This window comes from Macadamia integrifolia, chromosome 12 (genome assembly GCF_013358625.1).
Source record: "Macadamia integrifolia cultivar HAES 741 chromosome 12, SCU_Mint_v3, whole genome shotgun sequence".
Lineage (NCBI taxonomy): Eukaryota > Viridiplantae > Streptophyta > Magnoliopsida > Proteales > Proteaceae > Macadamia > Macadamia integrifolia.
Window position 1 is genome coordinate 2,670,685 of NC_056568.1, and position 13,541 is coordinate 2,684,225.

A 13,541-nucleotide genomic window follows, 5' to 3' on the forward strand; every position below is an offset into this window, starting at 1 on the left:
GATCCTAACACATTTTAGAAATAGATTATAGATTTTGAATGCATTTTGAAACCATCTAAATGTGGATAGGGTATTGCTATGGATCAAAATTAAATTTATTCATGAAATAAAAATTGAAATTTATGCTATGATTTGACTCTGGGAAGAATGAATTTAATCATTAACTCCCACCCCAAAAATTCCTTCTTCAATCCAATTAGAAGATCAGATCTTTGAATAAATAGATTCTCTTTCACCGTGGGTTAAGAGAAACTGAAGCAGAATTTGATAATAAAAAAATAAAAATATTTTTTATGCTAAAAGTCAACAAAATAATACATCAATAAAAAAGAATAAATGGATGTTCATGGATAATATCTAGGCAATACCCAGAACGAAAATTACAGAGAATAAATCCTACGACTCCACCTTCGGCATAGTAATAAATAGGGCACAAGATCAAAAAACTTATAATGATTCACCTTTGGCAAGGCCATCAGCAGAAAACCTTAGAAAGGAGCTAAAAGACAAACATAAAGCAGAGGCAATAAACTGAAACTTGGTTTTCTACTCTTTCTTTGCTAACAAATCAACAGCCGAATTTGCTTTCTTAAAGCAGTGTGATATCTTTCACAAGATGGAAGAAAGATACTTAACATAATGATTCCATTGTTGGTGAAACCTTCATGGGATAGAGAGATTAGAGATACAAATCACAACTATAATAAAAGAAAAACTAAATGCAAATATCCATATTATAAATGAAAATTATACTTATTTTGTTAGACATTTATTGCCCTATTAAATTACATTGGATCTTAAATATTTCAATCACTTGGATTGTGGAGATAAAACAGTCACCAGTCCCTTCCTACTCATCCAAGACATAGAATAAGCCAATAAGGTGTCAGATTGATGTAAAAGGAGCTTTTAGTAGAGAGAGAGAGAGAGAGAGAGAGCTCCCACTGTTCCAGAAGGGTTCAAACCAACGCGCTCTTCAACTTCATATAAAAAGTCTCACCAAAGGTCTTTGAAAGGAAGAAAAGAAGGAAATGCAGTTAATGGAACGGCTGTTTGTTCCTCTTTAGTATTTTTCTATTCTGTTTTGTCCATTTCTCCTTTATTTTTCAGAAGCTTTATCCTTCAAAAGTGTTCAAGTGGAGGTACCTTGGTCCTTGGTTTAGGTGCTTAAGAATTGTAGCTGATTTAGGTGGTGAGCCTGGTCAGCTTCTTTAGAAGTTCTCTTATCTTGGGAGGACATATGGGACCATGGCCATGAAAACCCACATTATCATTAGGTGCCCAACATCTAAACCTGATTTAATAATGACTAACAACGTGAAATTAATGAATATGTCTCTGGACGAATCACAATTATGTGCTAGTTATCTTCTCTGTATCAATCCCTATGCTGTGACACTTGTATACAGAAGCAACACAATGTTGTGTTTTGTTTTTAGTTGGCTAAAGGAGCAGATTTTCGGCCTTCATGCACCTAAGAGCATGGTACAATGTAGCCTCTGATCTATGTCATTTTAGAGTAAAAAAATTCAAAGCAGAAACTGATGCTAATTGAATCATGTCTATATAAGCATTTCATGCACATATCCTTAGGTGTAGAATAACATGAGATGATGGTGGTCACGATGCCTATTTCGTCGACACGTGAGGGCGAGTGTTGGGAATAATCCCAAATCTATGGTCTGACACTTAGGATGTATCTTCAAATATTGTTATATTTGTCTCGAATTCTTGAACTGTTTTAAAGTTTAGAGGTCTGTAATGGCAATAGAGGGGTTGGGATACGGCATGACCTGACTGGCTGCGACCAGATGGATTGATCCGACTTGGAGGAGTATATATATATACTATCATCTTGTTGAGCAAACATTATGAGATTTGGAATTTTTTGTTTTAGGGTTTACGGACGAGTGCTCTTGCCACGAGTTCAAGTATTCTTGAGAGATCTTCATTGTAATATTCTTCCAATAAAGTGAGTCACCTTCTTCTTCGCTTGAGGACGTAGCACATTACATCGGTGTCTGAATATTGTTTGAATCTGTGTTTGTTTTCTTCATATTTGTTGGTGCTTATTCTAACAAATACTTTATTGAATTATCTAATTCATAGTTTAAGCTTTTAAGTTGGAATCTAACATGGTTTCAGTATTAGAGCACTCATTATGTCAATTTAACAGAGCACAAGCATTCCATCTACACATCCCCCTGCACCAGTTAAGTCTCAGACATTGGGTATCTACAAATACTAGTTGGACCCCTCCACTTACAAATTCAAGCTCTCTCTCTCTCTCTCTCTCTCTCTCTCTCTCTCTCTCCATGTATTTCTTTCCCTATCCTATCTTGAGTTTTATTCTTAATTTTATATGTGAATACCCCATTTGCGCCATCCTAGCCCAAGCAAAATGGATTTTGTACTAATTATACCAAATAAAAGGGAAAAGGAGTCCATGTACTTTTTATGCAATTACACTGATCTTAGAAAAACTATTGACCTTGGGATGCTGTTGCCAAAAAAGGAAAGTAAAAAAGGAATGCTTAGAATATAATTTCTAGCACTGCACTAGTTTCTTCATTATTGAGAGCCATCTTATAAAAGAAAAAATGATGATTAGCTCTTTGGTCACACACTAGTTTTTGTTAGTGAGGTATCTCACTGAGAGCCCTTTTAGGGCATGGATAAGTAAAGATTACACATTTTGAGAAAGACCGTGTAAGCCACTAAGGAGACCTGAGGAGAAAATTTTAAATAAAGTACAACGCTCCATTTAGGCAAGTCCTTCCAAAAGTAATAGGATGGTTATATAATGACCAACACAAGTTCTTGGACCTTATTAGTAAGGTTAGTTTGTTAATCAAACAAAATTAAAGTAGATAAGCATTGTTTAAACTCCAAGGAAAATGACAGGGCTTGGACCATCATGTGGTGCATGCAAGTTCCTGAGGAGAAAGTGTACCAAAGGATGTATATTTGCTCCCTACTTCTGTTCTGAGCAAGGTATGCACCACTTTGCTGCAGTTCACAAGGTGTTTGGAGCAAGCAATGTGTCGAAGCTGCTATCTCACCTTCCAATTCACCACCGAAGTGAAGCAGCCACCACCATCTCTTATGAAGCACTAGCCCGAATGCGAGATCCTGTATATGGTTGTACTGCTCATATCCTGGCACTTCAACAGCAGGTTTCCATTCTAGAAGCCTTACTAGTGTTTTTTCATAAAGAAACTATTGCTGGTAAACCCAGTAGGAAATCAAGTTTTGCTTATCATTCCCTAAGATGAATCAGATTGTCTAACCCAATTCCCAAATTATACTTGATAAACATCACTGAACTTGATTCATGATCATATATAAATTACTTCACAGGTGGCAAATCTTCAAGAGCAGATGGAATTTCTGGAATACCAAGTAGCAAATTTCACCAATGGTCTTAGTCATCAAAGTTCCCAAGCAACAAATGAAACGGACAACTGGTTTCCAATTTATTCACAGGTAGATGCTATAGGAACACAACATTCTCTTTATCAACAGCCTCATCAGCCTTCTCACACATCAAATACTACTGGTAATGTGTTGCTTGCAAGTGAAATGAATGCACGATATCCTCCCATTTACACACCGGAGTACCAATACTCATATTGCTACTCTTATAATGAGCCAAACTCAGTTGGGAGATTCTATATGGAGATGGAGCAAGAAATCTTACCTGGTGGGTTGGATGACACCCCCAATACAGCATATTACTGAAGTTAGCAGAAATACTGGCTTTCGACTAGAGAATTCACATTACCGTTAGCAAGCCCTGTTTAGCTCTGCAGACAGTATAATGAGTTTCTGGAATGGGTCAGAGGCCTCGTGGTTTGCTGTGTGCAGTTTACATAAAATGGTTTGCTTTGGTTTTGTAGTCAAATGTACTGAGATGGGCATGATCCAAATGTGTGAACTGGTTCTTCCATGCACCAAAATCCTCCTTTTGGATTAATTTCAAGTGGTTTGACTCTTGCATATTTTTAGCAAAAAAAAAAAAAACTCTTGCATACTAGCTCATTCTCCAACTCTTCTGAGAGACTGCTTCTAACTTCCAAATGTCTACTTATTTATATTTTTGGTAGGTACTTCCAAATATTTCTCCATGCCATTTCACAAACTTAATTTTTCTAAGAGAACCATATAATTGTAGGAACCAAGTCACAGGCTATGAGAAATGAAACATCCATCTACTTGGATGGTCAAATATGAATTTCTACCATGTCTGAAAAGTCTGTAGTTTGTTTGTTGGTTGAAGAATATCTGTCACTCTACCCCAACAAAAAAAAAAACACACATTTTTTTTGGTGGTTGCATAGTATATGAACAAGCTTCATCTGAGGTACAAGAATTAGTATGATCACAGCCTGAACAGGTAAACCTAACCATTACCCATCTTATTATTGTTTCCAGTTTGAACTGAGGAAGAAGAGAGTAAGTGAAAGCAGTCACTATTGGTTCACCACTTCACTGAATCTATCCAAGCATATTTCTCACTAGTACTCGATAGAAGTCAAAAGCAAAAGCGAAAAAAGAAGAAACGACAGAAGGATCTGCAGTTCCTTTTGAACAATGTAAAAAAAATTGAAATTATTACCTCTCCAGGGAACAATTCCCCATTTAGCAAATTATTACCTTTATTATCTAAAGTTAATAGTTCAAATTTGTATTCAGTGAGGATAGTGATGGCTTTTGGTAAATAAACATTTTAGAATGAAGCCATTATGAAGCCATTTAGGGTCATTTCTAAACTCAGGCAGCTAAGAGGAAAAATCATTGAAACCAGGCAGCCCTTGGCAATTTTTTCCAAAGGATAAAGGATTTAGATATTACCTCTCTCTCTCTCTCTCTCTCTCTCTCTCTCTCTCTCTCTCTCTCTCTCTCTCTCTCTCTCTCTCTCACACACACACACACACACACACACACACACTGACAGAGAGACTAATACTACAAATCAAGTACTACATCATAGATTAAGTGCATTTACATAGGAAATCACACTGCAAAATGAGTAATGCTCATCTGATTTGGATAAAATTGTATCTTATATTCCACACAAAAGGCAAAACTTTAGCTTTTTATGTCTCCTTATCTATGTAGAATTTGGTTGGGAAAATGCTTCAAGAATAAAAATAAAAAAAGAAGCTGACAAAAAGATACTAATATAATGATACACCCACTTGGTTTCCAAATAATGTCTCTTTCATAATTTACTTCTTGGAATTTTTTTATCAGAGCTCTACTTGGTACAGGATTTCGTATCAGCAACAGAATCATCAATGAGCAATCAAATAGTCTTGTTAGTACTGTTCATCACTCATTTGACTGACAAAAAGTTTTATTTTTCTGTTGTCTACCCATCTAACTTGCCTCATGGGAATTTGTCTACAAATACTTGAGAGTGGCTGAGTAAGAGGGTGAGGATTTTGGGGGAAAAGGGTGCCGTAAGACACAAGACAGTTGAACCCGTGACCTCCTAGGAGCCTGCACTCTACTAGCAAGGCACCAACCAAGTTCGTTGGGTTTCAATTAATTTCAGCGGAAAGTGGGGTAGTGGTGGTGATAAATTTTCTCCCATGGACCATGATTGCATGCTTCTTTAGGGATCTCACGAACAAACAGTTAAAAGATTGGCTTCTTTTCATGTTTTGATTAATCCTTTCCTATTGATTGGCATTTCCTTTAAATAAGAGGTCCTCACAAATAGAGGCAAAGAAATTATAAGAATGCAATACCCTACAAGTATATGCATAATGCATTATTCAATAATATGCATCAACAATGCAAAATGACTGAAGAAACCAACTTGTTTTGCTTCACTCAATTTAGAAAACTTGAAAAACTATACTTTGATGGTAGCATTTTTTCAATGACACATACAATAGCTAAGGGAAGAATGGAGGCAGCATTCGGGCAAAATGGGTAAAAGAAAAGAAAAAGTAAAACAGTTTTCTCACCCTAGATAAGAAGAACAGTGAAACAGATGAGGAATTTTGTAGATAGGTAGGGAAAGATCCAAGAGCTTCAAGTGGTTCACTATTAAATCAATCGATTGACATGACAACAAAGAAACAAAAAGGGTGCAACTTCTTGTCGCCAAAGTGGTGAGTTAAGAAGTTGTAAACTTCTTTAATGCCCTTTGCCTTACCTCCAAAAGTTATTTAATGCAGAGGAAAAATTGGGTTTTCAGAAAGTTGAAAGTTATTTAATGCAGTTTTTATGTGAAAATATAGTTTACTCTCATTGAAAAAAAGTGTGTCCTCTTAAAAAAGCCAAAAAGCAACGTTACAACATCTTTGTTCACCATTTTGGTTACAATAGCATTTTCCCTAACAAAAATTGAATTACAAATTTTAAACTGAAGCATTTTATTATTAATATTTTTGAAGTATTATATATATATATATATATAATTTTAACCTCAAAACATCAAAATGATTACAAGATCTTCACCACCATACCAATACGAAATAATATTTTAAAATTCAAATGATAGTGAAGCATCTAAAAGTTTTAATAATAAAATATCAATAGGCCACCCTATCAATGTCCTCCCCCCCCCCCTCCCTCCCTCCCTCCCTCCCAACTTTTTTTTAGGTGATGAGTAACACTGAAGTTTTTATTAAGCCAACGGGTAAGAAAAACAGTAGAATACATCAAGAATATGAACATCCCTCCCCACAACCCCTCAAAAAAAAAAAAAAAAAAATATATATATATATATATATCATGCACTCCTATCACACATGTGATAGAATGGCCTCAATGCACAAAGGATCTCTTCGCACCCCTTCTGTAGCTAAGAAATTACAAGACCTCAGACTCCAAATATATGATATGCATCTCTATTGATAACGATCAAGAAGTCCTGATAAGATGTGCAAATCTCCATGTTAATTCATCAGTCCGGGTCATCCAATGAATAACCAAAACAGAATCACCCTCCACTATTAAATCTAGCTGGGGATAAGAAGCATAACTAAATCCCTGTATACCCTGTTTGTTTGAGTTTGTTCTGCCAGAAGGACAAAAGCAATTTCTCAATTCATATTCAAACCTAAATTAGAATAATATAAGAAAATACTTATGAAAAGATCCTATTTTAAGTGTGCAAAATCATTTTAAAGAACTATTAAATTGTCTATTTCCAATATTACAGCTAACAATTTAGAAAATTCAAGTTATGTTCAGTATTGTGGAAGCTAGCCCCATGAAATCAAACTCTTCAATAAGTACCATGTTGTTGATTATGACACAAAAACCAAACCAAGTGAATCATTGAAGTAGGTTACCATGCTCCAACCATGATAAAGTGTGAACCGTGAAGGTTTTATCGCAGAAGATTGATGTCTCTAAATTTTCCAAAGCAAAGATCTCCAAAACTGAATCATGTTCTTCCTGAAGTAATGGACACCACACAGAAAAGTAAATAATGAATCACCAAGTGAACTTTAGTCATTTTTTTTCTCAGAAGTGTCACAATTAGGCTTCATTCTCAAGCTTTGCTTCATGGATATATAAATAGAGACAAATGCAATGTGAGTATGCAGGTTGCATATGTGACAAACCCAAGGATCTGTAACCAGTAAATAGATCAGTAGGAACTCCACATTTGCTGTATTAATTACAGGAAGCATCACATATGCACCCTTTTACCAAAGGGTCGACTGTAATCAAATGAGCAAACATCAAACAGCTAAAATAGGAAAAAACAGTTTCCATAATAAATATCAAACGATCTCAGATATAAACTTTGCACCACAAAAGAAAAGCCAAGAACCTATAACATTGGGAATTGCAAGAATTGCTAAAAGGAACAGGAGAATTAATGAGAAAGTCAATCTTTATTTTCCCACTTCACTTTCTAAAACCTATTCATATGGGTGATAAATATTTACTAAGACAAGCATTTAAATAGAAACAGTTTAAGAAGGAAAGATCCGCCTTCTGGCCTTTGAAAGCATTGTAGACCTTTTTTTTTTCTTCCTTGGGAAGGGGGATTGAGGGCTTGCCTCTTTATGAGCTAACTGGCCTCAAGAACACCACTCCCTGGCATTTTGAAACATCCGCAGCCACGGACTAGGGCCTTTCTTGTCCACATCCCACTCCTTTGGATACCATGGAAACTGCCACATCAGGAAGCATCGCTCAGGATGAGGCATCATGGCAAGGTGTCTCCCATCTGGTGAACAGATTGCCGCTACACCCAATGGAGACCCATTCGGGTTGAAAGGATAAACTTCTGTCACCTTCCCATCATCATCACAGTATTTCAATGGGGTCAAGTTAAGTTTAAGGACACGATCCAAAACATCATTATCAGGGAAATATGCCCTCCCCTCACCATGAGCAGCCCACACACCCAATGTACTACCCTCCATTCCTTTGAACATTATTGCAGGTGAGTTACCTATCGTCACACTGGTGAAGCGACATTCAAACCTACCAGACTGATTGTGGATGAACCTTGGCTGAGATGGGTCCCCACCCACACCAAGGGTGCCTCCAACTTGAGCTCCTGGGACCCATCCCAGCAAAGCCATAAGCTGACACCCATTGCAAACTCCAAGACTGAATGTGTTGGGCCTGTTATAGAACTCCTGGAATTGTGTTAGTAGAGGTTGGTTGAATCTTATGCAGGCTGACCAACCTTTTGCAGAGTCGAGAACATCTGCATAACTGAAACCTCCTACAAACACAATCCCACGAAACTGGTGTAGAGAGAATGCCCCACTAAGAAGGTCTGACATTGCAATATCCCAGGGTTCAAAACCAGCAGCAAAAAATGCAGCAGACATTTCTCTGTCCCCATTGCTACCTTCCTCTCGGATTACAGCTACTTTTGGTTTTTTACTTGCTTTGATCCATTCCTGATCAGTAAATGTAGGAGTGAAGGACAACATCCAAGAAGGCTTATGCCTATTCTTCAGACCCTCTTTTTCTGATTCGACACAGGAAGCCAACCTTTGGAACCTTTCTAGATGGAAACTAGTTTCCTCCCACATGTCTCGGAGGTGAGACATCTCCTCTTTCAATTGGGTTTCCCCATCAACTATTAGTTCTATATTGGGTGAAGCAGTTACATGCCCAATGACCTCAAAGGAAATACCGACCCTGTGCAGCTTCTCCATGACTACATCCAAGTTCTGCTGGCTAACCTCAAGTACAAGACCTAACTCTTCTGCAAAGAGTGCTTCAAAGAGGCTATGACCATGTGAATTCAAGTCCAAAAGGATACCACAGTTCCCAGCAAATGCCATTTCAAGGGCACAAACAATCAGCCCACCATCACTGATGTCATGACCAGCTGAGATCAATCCACTAGTAAGCAGTTCCTGAACAAACTCAAAAACTGTTTTGAGGTAAGGGATGTCATCGACATCAGGGCATTCATCTCCAACTTGGTCAAAAACCTGAGCAAAAGCAGATCCACCCAAGCGCCGCTTTCCTTTGGCCAAGTCAACATGAACCAGGACACCATCATTTCCAAGCTTCAGGTCTGGAGTCACTGTCAATGTTATATCTGGGCAAGTGGCATAAACACTGATAACAAGATTTCCAGGAGCCTTGACAACCTCACCAGCTGCATGGGCTGCCATGGAAAGACTGTCCTTACCCCCATCAATTGCAATACCCAATTCAATCATCGCTTCTGAAAGAGCAATAGCAGCATCATACATTGCTGCTCCTTCCCCATCAAGCTTAGCAGCGTACATCCAGTTCCCACTTGCCTTCACATCAGAAAGAGAAGTAATCTTAGCCCAGACGAGATTTGTAAGTGCTTCTCCAACAGCAAGCCTTGCCATCGCTTTTGGATCTAGCAAACCTTTGATGGGCTGCTCCCCAATCGCACAAGCACCCCCTGACAGATCATTATATGTTTGAGCAATGACTGCGACATCAGCAAGTGTAATTTGCAAGGGCCCAACAGTCTGCTGCTGTGCCACAAGACCTGTCACACACCTATCTACTTTAGTAGTCAAAAAGCGCTTTGAACAAACTGATGGAAGCCTTAGTACCCTTTCTAGAGAATCCATTAATGTGGTCCCAGGGGCAATATCAAGTGGTTTCTGGGTTTGAATCATCCGGTTGAATTCAAAGCATTTCTGAGGCATATCACCGAGCACTTTATCAAGATCAAGATCCACGGCAGGAGGGGGCTCAGGAAGTCCACTAGAATGGCAATGTTCCCTAGCTATGCTATCCACAAGAACAATTCGACCCTTACCATTGATAGCTCCAATAACAGCCATCGACACCCTTTCTCTGTCACAAATAGATTGTAGAAGACCACGGCTCTCAGGCTTCACAAGTATTGCATCTTGCTCTTGGTACTCAGCACCCCATATTTCTAAAACTGACATTGTGTGGTCACCAACTACAATTGCCCGAATATCAATCTCAGCACCCTGTGGGTGTATTATTTCTTTGACAACATTACAATTTCCACCAGCACCCTGATCATGGATGCTGATAATTGGGTTCTTCTCCCCCATCTCAATGCAAGCACGGACAACACGGTACAACTTCTGTGCCATCTCTGCATCCCCTCGCTGTACTGCATTAAAATCAAGCTCCGCGTCATTCTGGCCACTCACCATGCTTGATGCTGCACCACCACCCATTCCTATCCTATATGCTGGTCCTCCAATCTTCACAACTAGCATCTCAACTTCTGGCTCACCTTTGGATATATGAATGTGATCGATCTGCCCAATTCCTCCACTAAACATGATCGGCTTTAACCATTCCCGCCTTTCCCCACCTGGGAGTCTCATTCCAAAAGTTCTAGTGTACCCCTGAATCAATGGCTCACCAAATTTATTCCCATAGTCGGATGCACCATTGCTTGCATCAATAAGAATCTGCAGAGGGGAAGCCAAGTTTGAAGGGTATGTGAAAGACAGATCTTCCCATGGTGCATAAGACCCTTCAAAATTAAGGTTGCCAACACAGTAACCAGCTGTGGAGGCCACAACAAAAGACCCCCTCCCAGTAGCATGGGTATCCCGAATGCGACCACCAGCTCCTGTCTCTGCACCAGGATAAGGTGCCACTGCACAAGGGAAGTTGTGTGTCTCTGCAGTAAATAAGATATCAAGGTCATGACTAGCAATGCTCAACAAAGATGTTGAACCAGGTAGCGCTGGCCGCAATTGTTTCACCAGGAAGCCCCTGATTGCACTCGAGTTGTCCTTGAAGCCAATTACAGAGTTATTTGGATTTGCCTGCAAAGTGCTCTTCACGATTTGCATAAGAGTCCTACCCATAAGCTGGCCATCGATAACAATTTTCCCATTAAAAAACCAGTGCCTGCTGTGCTCACTGTTAGACTGTGCAATATCAAAGAGTTCCACAGTTGTTGGGTTCCTCTTGATGTCATTCTTGAAGAGACTTGTGTAATACTGTAAATCCTGTTCATCAAAGGCCAAACCCATTTTCTCATTGATCTCCTCCAATGCTTCCCGTCCCCTCTCCATAACTGGAATGAACCGAACTTCCTCAGGAACAACACTAATCTCAAATGACATGAGCTTCTGGGGGTAAACACACTCGATCATTCGATCGTGAACCATTGCAGCAAACTCAATAATTTGTTGTTCCTCCAGCAAACCAGACCCTGTCTTAAGGTACAACAAATATCTCCTTGACCTCTCCATGCGGCTCACCTCAGTCAATCCACATGCTTGACAAATTGATACAGCATTAGCAGACCATGCCGTCGTAAAAGACAGACGGGGCCCAACTTCTACTACCACAGTGGAGGCACCTTTCTGTCTCTCCCCGTCAAAAAAACTATTGGTACCCAGATTCTGAGGCTCATATGTCTCTTGGAGAAGCCATTGTAGTACTTCACGCTTCTCTTTTGAGAGCTCGGAGCTAAGCCCAATATTGAAACACTGCTCAGTTTTGAGACCAATAATCTGACTGGAAATCTTGATTTGGACTGACTTAAGAAGTTCTGCAGATGCATTATCTTGAATCAGGGGGACGCGATAAAAATGTATAACCTCCCCGGCGGAGCTTCCAAGCTCATTTGATTCTTCATTCGTCAAACTGCTCACCCCTTCAGAAACTACAGCCCTGGGTTTTACAGGAAGCAGAACCCTGGAAGTAACACCTCCACTGGATATTCTCCTTGAATAGCTTTGATGGAGAAGGGAACCCCAGAGCAAACGGTGTATCTGCTTACGAGAACTCCTCTGCAGAAACAGGTTTTGCCTCCGTGAACCCTGCAAAAACAGCGTAAATAACACTGCACAGATCTGTATCCGTTTTTCATATTTCGCACCGGGAGTGAGGTGCGTCCGCAAGGGTAAAATTCAAAAACTAACGTACCTGCAGGAACTCTGACACTGTGATCTCCCTTGCGGCAGCCATTCGTTGATTCTACCAAACAAATACTGAACTTTATAAGAGTCACTGACTAATAAGAATAAGTAAAGGAATATCTGGGTATGAAAATTCTTTAATTTTTCATACAGAAACTGATGAAATAAGGGGTGATTACAGTGTCTTGGGTCTCGATGATTAGAAAGCTAGACTGTAAGAGATTAACTCTACCAAAGTGGTGTCCAATTTCCCATTAATAAAGGTTTCTGGACAGTAACGTCGTGAAACTGCCACCATGAGATTCCGGCGAATATTCCTGCGATTGGCCGGAATTAATGGGGTTTTACAGTAGATTCAGTTATGAAAGCCAACGAGAAATCTGAATAGAGATAGAGAACTTACAGAGAATGTGGACTGTGGATGGATCAAATCGACTGCCAACGAATCAGTGGCCGGAGAAACTACCGACAGCAGGGTCTGTCCGTCACAGGGTTTTGCTCGGCGCTAAAACCCTACTTGAATTTTGGTGAGTGACGTAGTGACGTCGACTCCAGACAAAAGTCACCCTTAAAAGAAAAAGGGTCAAACAAACTGTTTTACCTTACACGCCCCTGAACTATACCTATATTTACAAGTGCCCCCCCTTATGTTTTTCAACAGGCGGACTTGAACTTTGAAGCGGGATGTGTTATTACACTTTCACCCCTCAATCCCATCCAACGGTTGACAACCATGACCGTTTCTGTACACGAATTCCTCTTCTTTTTGTTTTTTTGGATAGGTAGAATTCCTTTCTATTTACTTCTCACGTCTCATGCCAAACAAACGCAGCCAGAGATGTAGGATAAATATCGTCTACGGTGACCTCTTATGGGGAAAAGTAAGGCTGACATGTATTGGGACCGGCTGAAAATCGGTTTAAATCGAACCAATCAATATCGAAATCGAAACCAAATCGAATGAAATCTGTAAAAAAATAAATGATTATGAGATTATAAATTGGTGAAATTGATATCCATTTTTTACAATATTAGTGAGAAATTTTTTATTGTAAGAAGAATTGTTACAAATCATTGAATATTAGGTTATGATTAGAGAAATTGATTTGTAAATTGTAATAATGCTCCCATTGATTTCATTGTTCAGGTTACAAAACTAGTTGGATTGTTAAATAAATGATTGGAAAA

The 13,541-nt window shown here is 39.2% G+C and overlaps 2 protein-coding genes across 5 annotated transcripts; one reads left to right on the forward strand and one right to left on the reverse strand.

Moving 5' to 3' along the window:
• Nucleotides 1-2,897: 2,897 nt before the first annotated feature.
• Nucleotides 2,898-3,741, forward strand: LOC122057933 (LOB domain-containing protein 33-like). The gene is made up of 2 exons (XM_042620298.1): nt 2,898-3,176; nt 3,361-3,741. Exons 1-2 carry the CDS (start codon nt 2,898-2,900, stop codon nt 3,739-3,741), a joined length of 660 nt encoding a protein of 219 aa, XP_042476232.1.
• Nucleotides 3,742-7,726: 3,985 nt separating this feature from the next.
• Nucleotides 7,727-12,908, reverse strand: LOC122057879 (probable phosphoribosylformylglycinamidine synthase, chloroplastic/mitochondrial). 4 transcript variants are annotated; one of them, XM_042620221.1, is made up of 4 exons: nt 12,757-12,908; nt 12,586-12,670; nt 12,361-12,411; nt 7,727-12,254 (listed from the first exon to the last, which is right to left on the reverse strand). In XM_042620221.1, exons 2-4 carry the CDS (start codon nt 12,649-12,651, stop codon nt 8,055-8,057), a joined length of 4,317 nt encoding a protein of 1,438 aa, XP_042476155.1. In that variant the 5' UTR covers nt 12,652-12,670; nt 12,757-12,908; the 3' UTR covers nt 7,727-8,054. The 4 variants fall into 4 exon arrangements, with proteins under 4 accessions (XP_042476155.1, XP_042476157.1, XP_042476159.1 ...); XM_042620223.1 differs by having other exon boundaries at nt 12,533-12,670; nt 12,757-12,901; XM_042620225.1 differs by having other exon boundaries at nt 12,361-12,425; nt 12,533-12,670; nt 12,757-12,901.
• Nucleotides 12,909-13,541: the final 633 nt, after the last annotated feature.